The sequence below is a fragment of the Saimiri boliviensis genome, chromosome 5, assembly GCF_048565385.1.
Source record: "Saimiri boliviensis isolate mSaiBol1 chromosome 5, mSaiBol1.pri, whole genome shotgun sequence".
Classification (NCBI taxonomy): Eukaryota; Metazoa; Chordata; class Mammalia; order Primates; family Cebidae; genus Saimiri; species Saimiri boliviensis.
The window spans coordinates 5,574,948-5,595,289 of record NC_133453.1 but is presented as its reverse complement, the minus strand read 5'-3'; the positions used below and the strand labels follow the sequence as shown (position 1 = coordinate 5,595,289).

The window sequence follows — 20,342 nt, the reverse complement described above, 5'->3', positions numbered from 1 at the left end:
CTGCTCCGGGCTCCTTGTAAAATCTCACATTGTCTGTACGACTTCTTGTCCCCCCACCACCTCACCTTTTTTTTTTCCCCTCTAGCTGCGCAGCAGAGTCTTGAGTTTTCAATATCTCTCACACTTTCTTGAGAAACCAGAAACCATCATCAGTAGCCACCGAGTACAGGAGCGGCTCGCCTGGGGTCCTTCCTTTGGGTCAACATAAACATACCTCGCTTCCGGTGTCCTCCTGCATTTCTTGAGCTTCTCGTGTCATCCTGTCCCCTCCTCCTCCTCAGCCCTCCCCACAGATGTGTATCAGGGTCCCCATCCCCTGTAGAGGAGGCCAGCTCCAGCAGCCCCACCCCGGCCAGGTTGTGATGCTGGGGGTGGGGGCAGGCCCCATCCACCCCTCCGCAGCTTCGTCCTCTCTGCCTCTGCGCTCAGCTCTGGCTTCCAGGAGCTTCCTGCCAGCTTCCCAGGCCCTGGAACAATTTCCCTCAGAAAACCTCACCGTTCTTTGTCATTTAAGGAATTCCTGACGTCTGTCCCCTCCGCTTAAGCCATCCCCAAGTATATGCAGGTTTCAAAAGCTGCATCTCCCTTCTAAACCTCCTCACTGGAGACGCAGCCCTCTCCCGCGGGGGTCTGTTGCCGTGTTTTCTGCAGCTGAAATGGTTTGGAGACCCAGGAAGTCCACACACCGCCTGTTTCCGAGTTTGGAGCTAAGAGCAGGTGGTCACCCCCAGGTGTGGGGAGCGCACTAGCTGTCCCCCACCCTCTGACTCGAGCCAGGTGTCCTACAGTCCTGACTTAATAGAGTCTTTCTTGCTTAAAGTGAAACTGAGCTCTCAGCCCCGGAGCCCATGCTTCCGTCTTGCGGATCCCAGGCAGTAGGGTGGCTCCCCCATACGTCGGGGTGTGTGAGCAGCTGATCCAAGGCCACGGCTTTGGGCCCTCACTTGATTGCTTTCTTTCCAAGGACGGCTTCTACATGAAAAGTGGCAGAAATGGAGAGCGCCAAGGCAATGTATGAGCCTCAGATCAGCGGCTCTCACAGCTGGGGGCTACTAGACCCCCCTGCGGGGCTTGTTAAAATGCCCGGAGAGGTTTGGATTCAGGGGATCTGGGGCGTGGCCTGAGAACCTGCATTTCTGGACTGATGCTGCTGGTGAGGATACTGTTTTGTCAAGGTGGATTAACCTCTCCCCCAGGGGCCTTTGTGCTGAGTGAAGACCCTTGCTTTCTGCTGTTTCACTTCCCTCTCGGTTCCCCTGTTCTCTCGCCTGATGGTGACCGCACCTGTCTGATGGCTCTTTGCAGGGAAGAGAAGGAACGGTGGATTCGTGCCAAGTACGAGCAGAAGCTCTTCCTGGCCCCGCTACCCTGCACGGAGCTGTCCCTGGGCCAGCACCTGCTGCGGGCCACCGCTGACGAGGACCTGCGGACGGCCATTCTGCTGCTGGCGCACGGCTCCCGGGACGAGGTGAACGAGACCTGTGGGGAGGGAGACGGCCGCACGGCGCTGCACCTGGCTTGCCGCAAGGGGAACGTGGTCCTGGCACAGCTCCTCATCTGGGTAGGTGGCGGGCACGCCTGGCAGAGGATGGGGCTGCAGGGGGCACTCTGCTCTGTTCTGCTTCCGTGGGCATCTTTCTGGCAGAAGGCTGTTCTCCGTCTGCAAGTGGGAAGAGCTCGTAATGGGAAACTCAGATTGAAGTGCGCAGGACCTTGTGGAGAGACAGTCGGTCCTCCGTGTGCAGCACGTGCCGGAGTTTCCGGAAATTGCACGTTTGGGATTGCCCCTTGTCAAGCAGGGTTGGGGGTGTCCCACTTTTTCATTTCCATCATCTTCTGGGGGAAAGGGGGTGTATTAACTGCAGGGTTCGTAGGGTTTCCCCTTTTCCAAACCTTTGGTGTTTTTATTCACTTAACCCAGAAATACCGGACCGTAAGCTTTGAGGTTTGATGTGGTAGGAGTTTGTCAAAGGGCTTCTTTTGGACCATTCTGATTAATTTCTACTGGGGAAAATTGTTCTTTACGTTCCTATTGAAGCATTTGTCACAGTGCTTGAATGAGCGAAAGAGAAGGATAAAATGATTGTTGGGAAGTCCTGCCTGTGCCACCTGGGGGCTGTGTCTGAGAAGCCCACGCCCACACAGGGGCTGCCTGTGGTCCCCTGGGGCTTCAGCCACCGCAGGTCCCCACCCAAGGCAGGCAGAAAGCTGCCTGCAGGGAGGCTCCCCAGGTAGAGAAGGCCGGTGTGTGCCCAGGAGTTGGGGGCAGCACCCAGAGGTGGATCACCCAGCAGGAGGCTCTTCCGTCTCCACCCGCAAGTCAGGATGGGTCAGCACAGCAGCACGTGGAGAATGTTTTTGATAGGACTTTTTTGATGGGTGCAGTAGAGCGTGCACAGAGATGAGATGTACAGATACTACACCAGAAGCCCTCCGATACTTCTGCTCATCAGTCAACACGTGATGTAATACAAATAAGAGTCGAATGTAATATGCTAGGGCTACCACAGCAAAATACCACAGACAGGGTGCTTAAACAACAGACGTTATTTTCTCACAGTTCTGGAGGCTGGAAGTACAAGATCAAAGGGCCAGCAGGGATGGTTTCCACCCAGGCCTCTCCGTGGCTGGCAGACGGCCGCCTTCTCCCTGCGAGAACACAGCCTTTCCTCTGCACTCGCTCCTGGTAGATCTTTCCTTCCCTGACCACCTTCTTTTTGAGACAGTCTTGCTCTGTTGTCCAAGCTACAGTGCAGTGGCACAATCATAGCCCACTGTCACCTCAGACTCCTGAGCTCCAGCTGTCCTCCCACCACAGCCTCCCGTGTATTTCAGACCACAGGCATGCACCCTCATGAATAATAATTTTTAAAAAACTTTTTGTAAATGTCTTACTATATTGCCCATGGGTTTTGAACTCCTGGCTTTAAGCAATTCTCTCACCTCAGCCTCCTAAAGTGTTGGGATTACAAGTAGGAGCCTCCACTCTCAGCCTCTTCCTCTTCTCATCTAGATACTAACCCTATTGTGACCTTATTTAAGCTTCTATACCACCATAAAGGCTCTATCTCCAAATACAATTCTAAAGTACTGGGTGTCAGGATTTAAACATATGAATTGTTGGTGGGAGGAGGGTACACAGTTATAAATTGCAGGCCATCTTTCCTTCCCAAATTGCCCAAAAATTGCTTTGACAGCTGTGGTTCCATTCTGTTGAGTGGCCTCTAAGTCCCACACATTGTGAGTTGGCTGAAGTGGAAGTGAATTCACTCTTTTTCATGAGCAAAAGGCTTAAAAATGTTGTGTACTTTAACCTGGAATCTTCCCCCTTCTAATCATCACTTACTAATCACAGACCCTGAGGAAGATTCCATGTGAGGACATACATCAACGACTGTTTCTTCCAGTGACAATTTTTACCTAATGTTCCACAGGTGACAGGAGAGTTCCAAATTGGGTTCTGTGGTGGAATACCGTATGACTAGCATGCATCATGCTTTTTTGGGGTGGAGAGACAGGGTCTCACTTTGTTGCCCAGGCTGGAGTGTAGCAGTGTGATCTCGGCTCACTGCAGCCTCTGCCTCCTGGACTCAAGCAATCCTCCCACCTCAGCCTCCTGAGTGTCTGGGACCACAGGCACACACCACCATGCCCAGCGAATTTTTTTTAAAGGTGTTTCTTTGTAGAGACACGGTCTCCTTGCATTGCTCAGGCTGGTCTTGTGCTCCTGGGCTGAAGTAAGCCGCTGCAGCTTGTCCGTTACTTCTGAGTCATTTTAATGATGTAAGAAAATGCTCACAGTAGAGTGATCGGTAAAAAATGAAAAAAAAAAAGGATACAAATTACTTGTATAGTTTTATCTCAGTTGTGCATATATACATTTAGATTTCTTTTTAAAACCCATTGGAAGGAAATACACTAATTCACAGAGGCTATCTCTGAATAGCAAGATTACGGGTGATTTTTTTTTTTTTGCACTCTTATTTATGTATTTTTTATAATGAAAATTCCCTCTGAGATCAAAACAATTTTTTTTTTGTTTGCGCAATTGGAAAGTCAAAATAGAAACAGCAAAACTAAAGTTATCCCAAAAATATCCTTAATATTACACGAAGGAGGGGCTTTCAGTTGAAAAAAAAAAAAAAAACATGTTCTTTCCTTAAAAGGATACACTGGCCACAGGTGCAGGATGCCTCCAGCGGGTTCCAGCGCCCCAGCCAGTTGTGTAGCTGGCCCCGCCGTCCCGGCACAAGCCGGGTGCGAGAGCTGAGAGAAAGCTTCCCTGCCCTCTCCTTCATCACAGGCTGTATGACACTAACGTGGGCTCTGTTGCCTCCATAGTACGGGGTGGACGTCATGGCCCGCGATGCCCACGGGAACACCGCGCTGGCCTACGCCCGGCAGGCCTCCAGCCAGGAGTGCATCGACGTGCTGCTGCAGTACGGCTGCCCCGACGAGCGCTTCGTGCTCATGGCCACCCCCAACCTGTCCAGGAGAAACAATAACCGGAATAACAGCAGCGGGAGGGTGCCCACCATCATCTGAGGGGCAGCCGTGCCCCCCGCCAGCCGCACCTGGCACGCGGCAGCCTCACCGCACACTCGCTCGGAAGTCGCAGCACGTGAGTCCCGTCGCATCCCCTCACTCTTCCTGGTGGTCGCCTCCTCCCACGCACCCACCCACCCTCACCCCAGACAAAATCACAAAACCTGGACATCCTCGGGGGGCCAAGAGGCGGCCGGGAGACTGCAGAAGCGGCGGCTCCTTTGCGTAAACTCCCCTAAACCACAAACAGGAGAGGGTGTCGGGCCTCGGCTCTTTGATGATAGCACACGGCGCAGGACCCTGGTCCTGGTGGCACAAGAGACGGGGACGCGAGGGGGAGGGGAGGCGAGGAACAAGGAGAAGGGGCAACTTTCCTTAACTGGCAGTTAAGCACATGAGTACATTTCACCTCTACCAAACGGAACACTTGGATTCCATCTCTTCTCTGAGGAGCTTGACGGCATAAATCAGAAGCAAGCACAGAGTTTGTCAGGTTTGAAGCCCCTATGATGGTATGTGTCAAATCAGTTGTAGCTAATCTGTCCAGGGAGAATACTGGCTTCATTACACTTGTATAGTTGAGTTCTTCCAGCATTACTGCTGTTTAATAGAACATGATTAGTCATCACCGAGAAGAAAGCATATTAGCCGAGGAGGTAGTTACACGGCACGCTCCGGTGATTGCCACGATGTGATTGCAATACTCTTAGAAGCATCATATTATCCCAGACATGTTCTTCCAAGCCCTTGGAGCCCTCCTTTCTAAATTCACTGTCATAATTTAGTATCTGTTTAATTTTTCAGTCCAAAGAGAGGAAATCAGTCGCTGAGTATTATTTGACAGCGGTCTCTTTGGTGCAAAAACAAAATGGGAAAAATAAATAAGAATAACTCAGAAATTCAAAAGGAAATCACAGATTCAGCAAATAATAGCATTTGGAGCATATTTCGTAAACTAAGTAAATACACAAAAGGCTATTTTTTCCGACCATAGGAGAGATTTTATGTCCTTTTGCTGAGTGGATGTGTTCGTCCCAGGCCCTCCTGGGCCGCATTGCCCAAGTCACACAGGCTTCTGTATTATGTATTTAGATCAGATGTGTGAAAATATATTTGAATAAAAGAAGTTCATAAATATGCATTGATTTTTGTACAGACAAATGGCACCTCTCTTAATTTATAAATTGAACTGGATGTGAACTAATAATGTGCAACTAGTTGAGATAAGAGGGTTACAGATCATTGTACATGGAAAATATTCCCAGCAGTAAACACTTCCATTAATGTGATCTACAGCTTTTAAAAAGGAACATCTCAGAATAAGATGGTGGTACGATTTGCTTATTAAAATCGAGAAAGAAAAAAAAAAAAGGCACACTGGAGTATATTAGAAAGGGAAGAGAAGGAATGTGATTTCTCGAGATTGAAAGCATGATTTAGATCAGATCCGGCTTTTGCTAACCAAGACCCAGGGGCTCTGGTGGACGGGGTGGTTTTCTGAATGCCGGACCGAGGTGCCTTAGGAAGGCAGCTGCCGATGGTTCTGTGGCACAGACTGGCTCTTGAGAACCAGACGACCTTGACCTGGCAGCCTGGCCCTCTGCGCGAGTACCCGGCCGCTTCCAAAGTCAGCTGCCTTCAGTGGTGGTCATCAAACGTAGTCAGCCAAACCATGGCACCCCCAGGTTAGAAAGAAAATGGGGTGACTTTGCCCAGAGCCCGTTGGCAGTATGACAGCGTGGGGAAGGGTTGTCACGATGGAAGACGAGGACACTGGACTCCATAGCACAGAAACACAAAGCCACGCGCGCTGGCAGCCTCCGGCGTGTTCCTTGCTCTCGTATATTAAACCTTATGTTTTATAAGAGTTTTTCCTCTTCTTTCACTTTTTAAAAAAATTAAAGTAAGTGGGGAAAAAATAAAGCTTTACACAGAATTTACATGTGGGTAAGTGTTTCCTGGAAATTTCTAATCTTAACAAAGCTAAGTGGAAAGCACTCATATCTGAGAGTCTAACAGGTCCGGAAGCCACACGTCTGAGAACCTTGGGACAGTCCCATCGTCCTGCCACTCGGCTTTTCAGTCTGCGTTTCATCACTGTGTCGCTATTGTCTAATGTGAATAGAGAAGAAAGGTCATTGCCTATTTTTGAAGAAGGCATTCGTGTTCTGATCCACTAGACACATTCGCCTCCACACAGCCTTTGCCGTAGACGCTCTGTAGTGAACACAGATCTAGTATAAATGAAGTTCTTAAATTATTTCATTGTAGCCAACCCCCACTATAGGAATGCTTTATCATAGTGAAGCCTTCTTTTGAGAAGAAACGGAATTCCTTGCGGCTTCTCTTCGGGATGTATATGAGTGTGTACATATTATTCTATGTGTTTATAATATAATATTTTCCCAAATGACTTCTCGTTTCACTTTGCCTTCCACAACCTGAATGCTAGATTGGTTTTTTCCCTTGCTGGTCCCCAGCCTGGCCCACACGGGACGCCGTGACTCCTCCTTAGAAAACACAGCCCCTCCCCTGCCACTCCCAGTGACATCCATCTGCGCCACTCAGCGGCTGCTTTCTAGGGCCCAAGTTTTGGTAGCAGACAGAAGGAAAGGCAGTTTTGAGGGTCTTTCCAAATAAAGAAGACGGGTGGCTAATTTGTTCGTATTTCAGTGTCTAACCGGAAGTCCTTCCTTTGCTGACCACACTCTGGTTCCAACTTTCAGGCTAATTATCACCAAGGCTGGGAGAGGCAAGGACCGACGGCAGAGTTAGGAATAACTCCTTTGAGAAGGGGGTCGAGTTTCCTTGTTCATTTCCATGTTGAGTTCTGAGGCGTGACAGTGACAGGAGATCACCAGCGCAGGGTCCACCTAACCTTTCCTGTGCAGAATAAAAATTCCCCCTTGATGAGAAGCAGCCAGCCAGGGGAGGCACTGGAGCAGCCCATGTCACCCCATGGGGAGCTGGACACATCTGCTCCCCCACACTCAGCTTCTTGGAGACTGAACTGCAGCGGGGGAACGTGTCAGGCAGACCCGGCTGCACCGGGAGGCCTGTGGGGCCAGGACGCGGTGATTCTGGCCCAGGTGTTGGGGTGGGCGGATGGTTTGCCTAACTAACCCAGCGCTCCAGTCCTGGTCCCTGGTCCGTCTGTTTCATCCCAGGAAATGAGCAGCTCGAGGGTGGGCAAGTGACAAGTTCCTGAGTCATCAGCCCCAAAACCAGGTGCACTGTCCTGTCTCCCAGGTGTGTATGCGTCGGAAAAGCAGGTGAAGGCAGTGGGTTGCTTGGCATTCGAGGGGTTATTAGACATAGAAGAGGGCAGGATCTTACTGAGTTGCATTTCCTTCGGGACCCCAGTCCACAGGCCAGTTCTGGGCAGTGGCTTTTCAGCATAAGAGCCTTGCATGGAAGCTCCCTCTTCTGAGATTTGGCCCGGCCGGATGAGGGCTGCACGGTTCCGGCCTCTGCCATCCACCGTAGATACCACTCTTCTGGTGTTTGTGACATCTGCACACTTGGGGCCATTACCTATGTCTGCATAGGAGCTGTCTCTAACCTCACTAGGGAGAAACATGGTCTGATGAGAAAGACGGACCCCTAGGCTCACCCGGCCCTGCCATCCCTCCAGCCCTAGGCAAGCACCCAGCTTCCTGGGATCTTTTTCCTCATCTGTGAAACTTGCAGGGTGCAGTGAGGTTTCGAACCAGTGTGATAAATGTCAGCCTCACACCTGGCCCAGGGAAGGATGCCGGGGAAACAGGAGCTCTTGTTAAGAACAGAAACACTGATGGGACCAAAGCCAGAGCACATGCCAGGAAACCTTTCTGCTGGTGACGCTGGCCCCCAGCCTGCGTCCCAGGGAGGCCATGATGGGCAGATGTGCCAACTGCGACCAGCAGAGCCCGGGGCCTCCTCAGCCTGCCAGTGCCCTGCCGTGGGCCTCCACATGTGGAGAACAGCATCAGAGGATCGGGGAGGCGCTCAGGAGGAGGCCCTTGCTCCCTGAGAGCCCCTCCAGAACCTGCCCACTTTTCTCAACATGTATCTTTTGCTTTGTAGTCTGAGGTTGATTTTCTGGAGGCGAAGAAGGGGCCAAGTTCCACCCTGGTGCTGTTCGAGGGGGCTGTGTCAGGGCCACGCCGCCTCTTCCGTCTCGCCCACAGACTGTTGTGGTGGTAGTGTGGGCAGCATCCCTCCCTTCAGATGCCACCTTCCCGTCGCCATCAGTGACTCATTGGGCCTGGCTTGGCGCTCCCCACTCCCGTCTGAAATCGGAGCTTGGGCTGGCCCGGCCACGCATGGCTGCAGGCCCTGCCCTCTGTCCCCCTCCCCAGCCTCCTAGTGTGTCTCGTGCCTGAACTTGGTAGGCTCATCTTACCCCACGAGAGTGACTCTGTGGGTCCCCGTGCCGCCCAGGACTCCCATCTCTTCCCCCCCTGCATTTAGGATGTTCTGGAAATGAGGGGAAATCCACATTCCTGCCGCGGCAGCTGGGAAACCTGGCAACTATGTAACTTCTCCTGAGATGGGTGTGATCAGGCCTCAGCAACTGCTCAGGAGGCAGAGGTGTTTGGAAAGCAAACCCTGCACCCAAATAGGCCGATTCTCCCGGCATGGCATCCGCTCTGCTTCTGCCCCTCACCCCCCCAAACATGGTTGTGGAGACTTTTCTAGAACTCAGCAGGGTTGTATTTATGGCCTTTAAGCAAGCAAATCAAAAAGCAGTCAGGAAGGAGTTCAGTTAGAAAAGTGCTGGAGACACCTCTTTCCTTCCAAGGAAATAGCATTTATTTCCAGCTGCCGCCTCGGACGGGGCTTTCACGTGTTGTGAAGTCACATCTTGAATGATTGTCACTTCCATCCTTCCCCAAAAAGCTAAATAAGGGCCTTTGGCTTCAAGGCGTGTATTTCCCACCTTCCGTGCTCGCGCTGGGATTCCTGAGTGGCTTTCTTCAGAGAGCCCTTACAGTCATGTATCTTTAATGCCATCCCGTCCTGCCAGGCCAGGCCAGCACGCTCAGGCGTGGCACCATCCACAGCAAGTGGGGCCGGGAGACCCCCCGCCCTTCCCAGCCCAATGGGCAGCTCTGCCCCGGCCCTGCTGTGTGTCCCATGGGGATGGATCCTCTGTCATTTAACCATGAACATTCCGACGAAATGTGAGCTTTACTCCCATCATGAGGGGGAGAGAGGGGCACAGGTGTATCTTCTTAGAGTGGCTGGATCATAAAGAAACAGTCCTCAGATGGGTATTCCAACACAGTTACGGAGAAATTGTGATCGCTGGCCCCTGGGGTGCTGCACTGTGATTAGAGAGAAATGGCCAATGCCCGTCTGTGATTAGACAGGAACCCCTTTGGCAGACTCCTTGCCTCTTCATAAAGAAAGAAGTATTTACTTAGATATTACTGTTTCAAAACACAAACTTTTTTCCCCTTAGAAGTACTGCCCTTAAATAGATTATTGAAATACTAATACCCCCTGCCCCCATTTAATCAGTACGTCTGTGGCTTTCTTCAAATCACATGTGTGCGTCGTCGGCAGGTGATTCTGGAAAGGGATTCTGTGAAACCAACAAGTCTTTTTTAAATCTGCAAGTTGTATGAGAAAGTATTTAGGTTCACCAGTATAGTAAACACCCCCCCTCCCAGAGCAGCGGTAAGCAAACGTAAATCCGAAAACCCCTCCTTCCTGTCTTTCTCTGAGAGGTACTGGTTTTGGTGTAACATGGCAGCATTTGGTTTGCGGGTTTGCGCCTGTTGGGTAGAACTGTTCTTGTCTGAGGCTCTGGAAGCCCCAGAGCTCAGACCCATGGGTGCTGGGTGAGACCAGCGGGCAGCTGTGGCATCCGGCCTTGGGACACCCAGTCTGGGCAGCTGTGCCATGTGCCCGAAACAGGATGCCCTCATGAATGTGAAAGAGGCTGGCTCAGGGCTTGTTTTTCATTTTGGTCTGGCACAGGGCATTTCGTTTTGGCCTGGCACAGGGCGTCTGTACAGAGCACCCCCCACCCCCCGACCCGAGGATGGTGAAGCCATGTGATAAACACTCCTTGTCAAAGTCCATGTTGGACTGCTCTAGAATGTGCCATGGGGGAGACTCCATGACCTTTGTCTTCAGATGCAGGTAAAAGAAAGGAACCAAATGAGGTGTTAGTGCATAGGGAACTCTTCCCACTGGAACCAACCCCATCACACACCAGCTGTTCGGAACAGCTGCCCCTAAATGAGATTAAACCCTCGTCTCCCTGGTGCTGAGTGGTTCACAGTGGCCCACGAAGCTAGTGTCTGAGCTGCTTGGGGAGCTGTGGCAAACAGAACACACTGGAAGCCCACTCCGTCAGCAGCTGGGCGCAAGGATGGCAGAGGCTATCCTCATGACTTGAGGAAGGACGGTCCAGGCACATGGAATCCTAATGGGCCTTGCACAGACACTGGCAGGCAGCCCAGCACCACGGCCCTGGGCTGTCCCCTGACATGCCTGGAGGTGCCTGGGAAAATGCACATCCTGCCTGGGCTCTCGGTGGGAGAACAGAGAAGGCAGGCTCCAAGGGCATCGTGAGCCAGGGCCGGTCAGGGAGCGGGTCTCACGCATCCTCAGGCTGGCACATGAGGGACCTCGCCCAACCCCAGGGGTCCAAGCAGGGTCTCAGCACGGCTGATCTGAGGGTACACAGGTGATTGGAGAGGGTGGGCACTGGCATGGTGGATGGCAGAGTGCATTTAGAAGCTGCTTCATGGCATTAAGAATGAAGAGAGAGACCAGCACCATAATGTTAGAAAAAAATTCCTTCTTGCAAACTTGAAAAGCATCAGTTATCAGTTTCCCCCCTTAATGGGTTTTTGTGTCTAGAATACATCTAATTCTCCAGATTGCAGCCGTCCCAGCCCTGAGCACCTGAGCGCTGGGGAGGCCCTTGTGGGGCCCAGCCTGGAGAGGGGCGGGTGGATCCGGTCCCGGGGCCAGGTCTCCCGCCCTGGCTCTTCCCTTCTGCCAGCTTGGAATTCGGTTCTCATCTTACCACGGGGGTGTATTTCCTAATGGGGAGCCGGAGCAGGTCAAAGGTGACAACGGAGATGCAGTTCTAGGCAGGGAAGGCCAACCCAGCCTGCAGCCGGCTTTCTGTTTCTGTAAATAGTGTATAGAGATGGAAGGCAGCGTGGGTCTCTCCACAGATGGGTTTATTTTATTTTTTATTTTTTTGGTTGTTTTCTATTACCTCATTCAGCAAATTTATGTTTCACAATGACTCAATGATGCTTTATTTATATTGTTTGTACTGTAATTAAACCATTGACAGAAATTTCATTTTGCTTGTTATTTCATATGATCTTGTTTTGATTAAATATGTCAGTTTGTATTTTCCTGCCTTGGGATTTTTTTGTGTCCACTGTACAGTATTCGAAGGGAAAAAGAAAAAGATGTGTAAAGTAACAGAGAGAGGCGGCTATGAGGTAGAGGCCTCTTTCTAATAAAGAAATGAAAATACATCTACGCTGCTCCTGTGGAGTTTTTTTCTTTTCTTTTTTTTTTTTTTTTTTTTTTGGTGGTGGTGGTGTTGCTAATTTGTCACAAATACTTGTGTTTCTAAGCTCAGGCAAGCTAAATCAGAGAGAAAACGGGCTCTGTCTGCTGCCGGGAGGGATCGCCCCAGGCCCCAGGGAATCGGCACACGCTTTGGTAGTTGGAATGAGGAAAGAGATCGGGAGCGTCTCTTCCGACTTCCTCCTTTACAAGGACAGAAACTCCACGAGGGCGTTCTTTCCCTAGCCAGGGTTGGCTGGACTCGGAAGTTCCAGATTCTTCTGCTGTATCTTTGCATTGAGCCACACTGCCCCAGGAGTGTTGTCAGAACTATTCCTAGCAGATGGCTAGCAGTAAACCCACCCCAGGACTCTACTATCAATACTGTTACCATCATTAATATTACTGTAGTTTTTGCATACAAAATACATTAAATCTTCCCACCCCCCCCCAAAAAAAAAAAATTCAGAAAACTATAAAGAAGGCAAAACTCATCTAAGATGCCACCACTAGCTGGGCGCGGTGGCTTATGCCTGTAACCCCGGCACTTTGGGAGGCCGCGACGGGTAGATCACCTGAGGTCAGGAGTTCAAGACCAGCCTGGCCAACATGGTGAAACCCCGTTTCTACTAAAAATACAAAAATAAGCTAGGTGTGGTGGTGCATGCCTGTACTCCCAGCCACTCAGGAGGCTGACGCAGAAGAATCGCTTGAACCCAGGAGGTGGAGGTTTTGCAGTGAGCTGAGACCATGCCACTGCACCCCAGTCTGGGTGACAGAGCAAGACTCTGTCTCAAAACAAAAAAATGCCACCACTGATTTTGGGAATGCCTTCCAGAGACTCCTCTCTTCAGACACAATGGTGTCCTCTTCCCCTGCTCTTCCATTCAAGAAATAGAGAACCTCATGATCTCATGACACATTAGTGACATTTTCTGTTGAAATTTACCTATAGCATGGGAGCCCACAGTGCCATGAAATGCCTCCTGGATGGCCCCAACGTGGCAGCCCCTCACCCAGCACACAGACCGGTCACCTACAGTCACAGGACACCCACGGGCCTCGTGTACAAGGGTACCCAGCTGGGTTGAGCCCAGAAGTTGCAGGCCAGCCTAGGCAACATGGCTAATTCCCATTTCTATTAAAAACACAAAAAATAAGCCAGGCGTGCTGGCACACACCTGTGATCCTAGCTACTTGGGAGGCTGAGGTGGGAGGATTGCTTTGAGTGCAAGAGGTGGAGGTTGCAGTGAGCTGAGATCATGCCCCTGTACTTCAGCCTGGGTGACAAAGTGAGACCCTGTCTCAGAAAAGAAAAAAATTGCTTATCTATTGAAATTAGTGACATTTACAAAACAGTAGCTTAAATAAATGGTTTATTTTTCCTCCCAAAAGCAGCCGGGAGGGAGTCAAGCCTGGGCTGGCCAACAGCTGCAGAGTCTGCTGGGCCCAGCCGCCTTCTGGCCATCTGGTTAACCGTGGCCCCTGGGTGCTGGTTACCTCTGGGCACCCCCAAGAGGTGCACCTCCAGCATCTGCGTTCCGGTGGGAAGAAGGCGAGGGAAGAGGCAGCTGGTTCGGTCCCTCTTAATCAGCTTCCACAGAAGCCACCCACAACACCTCCACTTACACACTACTGACCAGACTGGGTGGGGCCCCTCAGGGCTGCAAGGGATGCTGGGAAATGGGGGTGAGATGTAGAGGGATGGGAGTTTTGAAAAGGCAGCTCACTTCCCTGCCCCGCCGCCCTCTTGGTTCCCAACATTCACAAGCACCCTTTGGTCAACACACGGAACACCCTCCCCAAGAGAGACGCTGGGGGGCCAGGCTGCCCCTGCCCTTGCTGCTGCTCAGTGGCTCCTCCTCTGTCCATAGCATTGTCCACACCCACCTTCCCTTCAGGGCTCTAAGTCAACCTCAGAGTATCTGCCACCCTCCTCGGAGATCTCGGGGCCCCAAGGGTGGGAAGCTGAATCACCTCCCCAGACCAAGGTACTTAAGCCAAGTGCTCTGGGGAGCTCTCGGGTAGGTCACAAAAGCAAGACTGAATGTTTAGATTTTATAGCCAAGACGTTTATTGTGATCACACACAGTGCTGGCAAGGCCACGGTAAGACGAACCCAAACACGCTGCTGGTGGAAACGGCACTTCCGCGAAGCCGTATGGAATCGTGCACAAAGACTCTCAAAATCTTTCCTCGTGACCCAGGAGTCCAGAACCTGGACCACACCTTCATCACAACAGAGGTTTAATATGTGTTCGTTGACTACATGAGTGAATTCAATGCCTAGGAATCTGGCCAGGGAATAATGGGAAGACTTTGACATTGGCCTAAAAATGTTCATGTCGAGCCGGGCGCGGTGGCTCACACCTGTAATCCCAGCACTTTGGGAGGCCGAGGCGGGTGGATCACGAGGTCAAGAGATCGAGACCATCCTGGTCAACATGGTGAAACCCCGTCTCTACTAAAGATACAAAAAAAAAAAAAAAAATTAGCTGGGCATGGTGGCACGTGCCTGTAATCCCAGCTACTCAGGAGGCTGAGGCAGGAGAATTGCTTGAACCCAGGAGGCGGAAGTTGTGGTGAGCCGAGATCGCGCCATTGCACTCCAGCCTGGGTAACAAGAGCGAAACTCCGTCTCAAAAAAAAAAAAATGTTCATATCTATGGTATTTAGAGTAACGGAATTTTGGAAGCAAGGTCAAAGCCCAACCGGGAGAGTTAAGTAATCATGGTCATCTATCTATAAAGGGGAAGATGATTTAGTCATTTTCAGACAGTGTTTATCACATGGGGAAATAATACAAATAAAAAATCAGGATAGGCTGGGCGCGATGGCTCACGCCTGTAATCCCAGCACTTTGGGAGGCCGAGGCAGGTGGATCACGAGGTCAAGAGATCGAGACCATCCTGGTCAACATGGTGAAACCCCGTCTCTACTAAAGATACAAAAAAAAAAAAAATTAGCTGGGCATAGTGGCGCGTGCCTGTAATCCCAGCTACTCAGGAGGCTGAGGCAGGAGAATTGCTTGAACCCAGGAGGCGGAAGTTGTGGTGAGCCGAGATCGCGCCATTGCACTCCAGCCTGGGTAACAAGAGCGAAACTCCGTCTCAAAAAAAAAAAATGTTCATGTCTATGGTATTTAGAGTAACGGAATTTTGGAAGCAAGGTCAAAGCCCAACAGGGAGAGTTAAGTAATCTTGGTCATCTATCTATAAAGGGGAAGATGATTTAGTCATTTTCAGACAGTGTTTATCACATGGGGAAATAATACAAATAAAAAATCAGGATAGGCTGGGCGCGATGGCTCACGCCTGTAATCCCAGCACTTTGGGAGGCCGAGGCAGGTGGATCACGAGGTCAAGAGATCGAGACCATCCTAGCCAACACGGTGAAACCCCGTTTCTACTAAAAATACAAAAATCAGCTGGGCACGGTGGTGTGCACCTGTAATTCCAGCTACTTGGGAGGCTGAGGCTGGAGAATTGCTTGAACCCAGGAGGCAGAGATTGCAGTGAGCTGAGATCACACCACTGCACTCCAGCCTGGCGCCTGGCGACAGAGTGAGACTGTCTCAAAAAAAAAAAATTAGGATAAAAGTATTTATGGGAGTGATCTCTATTAAAGATATTTTTATATCCAGGAAAAAATATGCAAAACATTAACAGTGCTGTCTTTCTCTGGGAAATTCTCGGTGGTTTTTATTTCCTTCTTTATGCTTTACCGCTTCTGTTTTCTCCATTAGCATGTACAGGTTGGACATCTCGAATCTGAAACCCAAAATCCTCCAGAATCCAAAACCTTTTGAGCACCAGCATCATGCTGTGGAAAATTCCACAGCTGACCTCATGTGACAGGCTGCAGTCAAAACTCGGTTTGGGCCGGGCATGGTGGCTCACGCCTGTAATCCCAGCACTTTGGGATGCCAAGGCAGGCAGATCACAAGGTCAGGAGTTCAAGACCAACCTGACCAGCATGGTGAAACCCTGTCTCTATTAAAAATACAAAAATTAGCCAGGCGGGGTGGCAGGCGCCTGTAATCCCAGCTACTCAGGAGGCTGAGGCAGGAGAACCGCTTGAACCTGGGTGGCAGAGATTGCAGTGAGCCGAGATTGTGCCACTGCACTCCAGCCTGGACGACAGAGCGAGAATCCATCTCAAAAACAAAAGAAACTTGGTTTCATGCACAAAATTGTTGAAAATATTGCATACAATTACCTTTAGTCTATGTGTCCAAGGTATGTGTGAAACAAATGAATTTTGTATTTAGATTTGGGTCCTCTCTCCAAGATACCTCATTGCAAATACTGCAAAATGTGAAAAAATTCAAAAGCCGGATCACTTCTGGTCCCAAGCATTTTGGATAAACAATACTTAACCTGTACTGTAAAAAGTTACGCTGAGGTATATCTTGAAGCTCACAGTTTGCCACAGACTTTAAAGAAAGTATTTGGGTGTTGTAATTAATTAATTGTTCACTCATGCTGACATTGGAGAACATTGGTTAACTACCTGGATCCTGAAAACAAATTGATTGTAAGTTACGAAGCAGCCCAGGCACCGTGGGTCACACCTGTAATCCCAGCACTCTAGGAGGCTGAGGTGGGAGAATTGATGGAGGCTAGGAGTTCAAGATCAGCCTGTGCAACATAGCAAGACCTCGTTGCTACAAAAAAATTTTTTTAAATTACCCAGGCATGGCGTGGTACACCTGTAGTCAGCTACTCAGGAGGCTGAGGTGGGAGAATCACGTGAGCCCAGGAGTTTGAGGCTGCAGTGAGCTATGATTGCACCACAGCACTCCAGCCTGGGCAACAGAGCCAGACTCTGTCTCTAATAAATAAATAAAATATAAAATAAAAATTAGGAAGCATTGTGATAGGGAGCAAACCAAACTATAAGTTACAGAATATGAAGAAATAAAGTTGAAACTGACTCCTGACCACCACCTCCAAACACAGGTGGGAACCTTCCAGAAGGCCAGGCCTGCCTCCTGCTGCCCTCCCAGCCTCCTCTTCTTCCACCAGGGAACCTTGCTGGCTCCTGAATGTTCTCCTCTCCCCGACTCTTGTCCCTCCCAGGGATCTGATCTTGCTCTTCACCTCTTCCCCCACCTGGGAAGGCTCCACTGTCTGTGGCTTCTTCCTTCTCATCTCTGGGGTCTCCGATGAACTGTCCCTTCGTCTAAGAGGCCTCCCTCCACACCTGGCCCCCGGCTCTGTCAGGCTTCCCTGCTCTTGCTTTGGCCGTCTCCCCTCCACAGTGCTCACCACAGGCCTTTCCTTGTGGGATCATTTACCCTTCTCCCGCACCTTCCCTGAGCTCCAGGGCCATGGGTCAGTGTGAGCTACACCAGGGCCCAGGGTTCAGCCCGAGCATCCACTGGCTCAACCAGTGAATGAACAAAGGAACAAGCTCTGGGGCGCCCATGGCCTTGCCCTCCTTGGAACACCTGAGTGTCAAGTGTCCAGTTGCAGCAGCAATTTTCTTTGGGTCTTTGTACCTTTCAGGAAACCAAACCTCATTATAACTGTGACAGAACCGAGGACAAAACATGGGCTGGGGACATGCGCCCAAGGGATGCTCCTTCCAAGTTCCAGCCAGGGACACCCTGTTCCGCTGGAAGGAAGGGCCAGGCTCCATCATCCCTCCCTCCTCTGCTGCCTGTGACACTTGGGTGGAGCCTCAGCCATGGCCTGTGTCCCAGGGACCGGGTCCCTTGATGACCTGCGGGCTCTCCCCCAGCCTGGGCTCACGCAGGGCTCCCCACCCTTCACTCGCCACACCTGGAGCTGCCCGCGGTGACAGTGCAGATGACAGTGCAGCTGACAATGGACAAAGGCTGGGAGTCCACGCCAGCCCCAAGTGGGGAGGAGTTACTCAGCCCTGCTGTCTCCAGCACGTTCCGAGAAGCCACTCAGCCGCAATTTATCACCACTGGAGTCCAGTAAGCCTCCTAATTGGCCCATAAATGTGGTCCAATAACCGCACCTGACATCCAAAGACACTGCAGGCAATTAGCACTTATTTATTTGCATATGATATTGACCAATGCTCTAGCTGCACTCACTTTCAAGATCTGTTTATTTTTAAAGCTGGAGGGGAAAAAAAGCCCTCATTTACCGCACTACAAGGGGAACTACCCCCCCCAACAGACACACACACGCGCGCACGCGCGCACACACACACACACACACACACACGCAGCACTAGCAGGAATGATGGGAACTTGGCCCTGCGCAGCCTCTGGCTAGATTCAGGGATTCACTTGTATGCAGGGTCCTCTCAACGTCTTGCGAAGTACTCAATAGACGCAACCCATCCAGGTGACTGTGCAGATGGTACCCTCCTTCCTGCCCTCGGGCTGGGGAGGAGGCCGAGAGTAGCCCAGGACTGCGCCCCACGTGTATGGGTTTTCCAAATGTACGGCAAATTGCCTTTGCCAAACCACACTCAGCTGGGACCACAGGCATGCACCATCACGCCTGGCTAATTTTTGGCAGAGATACGGTTCTGCCATGTTAGGAAGGCTGGTCTTGAACTCCTGGGCTCCAGAGATTCATCTGCCTTGGCCTCCCAAGGTGCTGGAATTACAGGCGTGAGCCACCACACTGGCCTGGGATTAAACTTGATTTTAATTTCTTCTTTCTGCTTATTTGAATTGTCTGACTATTTATTATTTCTATAACTATTTTTAAAAGAAAATGAAATGAACAATTATCAACCCCCCAGAGATAGGCAGTCTTAGAATGTGGATGTGTGTTCTGGCATCCTTCTTAAAATATACACGTACTTCTTTTTTTTGAGATGGAATTTCGCTCTTGTTGCCCATGCTGGAGTGCAGTGGTGCAATCTCAGCTCGCTGTGACCTTCGCCTCTCAGGTTTAAGCAATTCCCCTGCCTCAGCCTCCCAAGTAGCTGGGATTACAGGCACCCACCATCATGCCCGGCTAATTTTTATATTTTTAGTAGAGACAGGGTTTCACCATGCTGGCCAGGCTGGTCTCGAACTCCTGACCTCGGGTGATCCATCTACCTCAGCCTCCCAGAGGGCTGGGATTACAGGTGTGAGCCATGGTGCCAGGCCACAAGTACTTTTAATTTTATTTAATTATTTTATGTTACTTTTGAGACAGAGTCTTGCTCTGTCACCCGGGCTAGAGGGCAGTGGAGCAAACATGGCTTACTATAGCCTTGACCTCCCAGGCTCCAGTGATCCTCCCACCTCAGCCTCCTGAGTAGCTGAGACTACAGGTATGTGCCACCATGACTGGCTAATTTTTAAATTTTTTGTAGCGATGAGGATCTCACTATGTTGCCCAAGCTGGGCTTAAGCAATCCTCCTGCCTTGGCCTCTCCTAGGGCTGGGATTATAGGAGTGAGCTGGCATGCCCCACTGTACTTTGAAGAATAAAACAGTATTCTTCAAACTATCTTGTAGGTTATGCATCCCTTCAAATACTTGTTTTGAAAAATGTCAAGCCAACAGAGAAGTTGAGGAATTGAATAGTTCAGTGAACACTCAAAGATGCCCCATCTCGGTTTACCAGTTGTTAACATGTGAACACATGGCCATCTCTCTAGATAGATAGACAGATAGACACTATACTGAAACTTTTTTTTTTTTTAATAGAGTCTCACTCTGTTGCCCAGGCTGGAGTGCAGTGGCACGATCTCGGCTCACTGCAACCTTTGCTTCCCAAGTCCAAGTGATTCTCCTGCCTCAGCCTCCGGAGTAGCTGTGATTACAGGCACGTACCACCATGCCCAGCTTATTATTTTTTATTTTTTTGTATTTTTAGTAGAGCCAGGGTTTCCCCATGTTGGCCAGGCTGGTCTCGAACTCCTGACCTCAGGTGATCAGCCAGACTTGGCCTCCCAAAGTGCTGGGATTTCAGGCGTGAGCCACCACGCCCAGCCACATTTTAAAGTAAATGAGCAACAGCAGAATTTTACACCCTTAAATAAATAAATAAGCACAAGGACTTTCTCCTCTGTAACCACAAAACCATGATCACTCCCAGGATGGGCACCATTGATATGATATAATACACATATTCAAATTGCCTCAATTGTCCCAGTAATGTCTTTCTCAGCTGATTTTTTTTCCTTATCCAACATCCAATCACTAATCACACAGAGCTCTTAATTGTGAGAACCTACTTCTTAAAACTTAAATGAATATGAACAACTTTTCATGGCAAAAAAAAAAAAAAACAACAACTCTCTAACAAGATTGAACACTTATCACAGGGAATAAGGCTGCT

General features: G+C 50.3%; 1 protein-coding gene across 8 annotated transcripts in view; it reads left to right on the top strand.

Moving 5' to 3' along the window:
• The window catches only part of AGAP1 (ArfGAP with GTPase domain, ankyrin repeat and PH domain 1), a 624,335-nt gene extending 612,290 nt beyond the window's left edge, over positions 1-12,045 (top strand). For all 8 annotated transcript variants that reach the window (XM_039469755.2, XM_039469754.2, XM_039469753.2 and 5 more), the window contains 2 exons: positions 1,306-1,561; positions 4,342-12,045. In XM_039469755.2, the coding sequence (XP_039325689.2) occupies positions 1,306-1,561; positions 4,342-4,545 (460 nt within the window). In that variant the 3' untranslated portion in view covers positions 4,546-12,045. The remainder of the gene's footprint in view (positions 1-1,305; positions 1,562-4,341) is intronic.
• Positions 12,046-20,342: the final 8,297 nt, after the last annotated feature.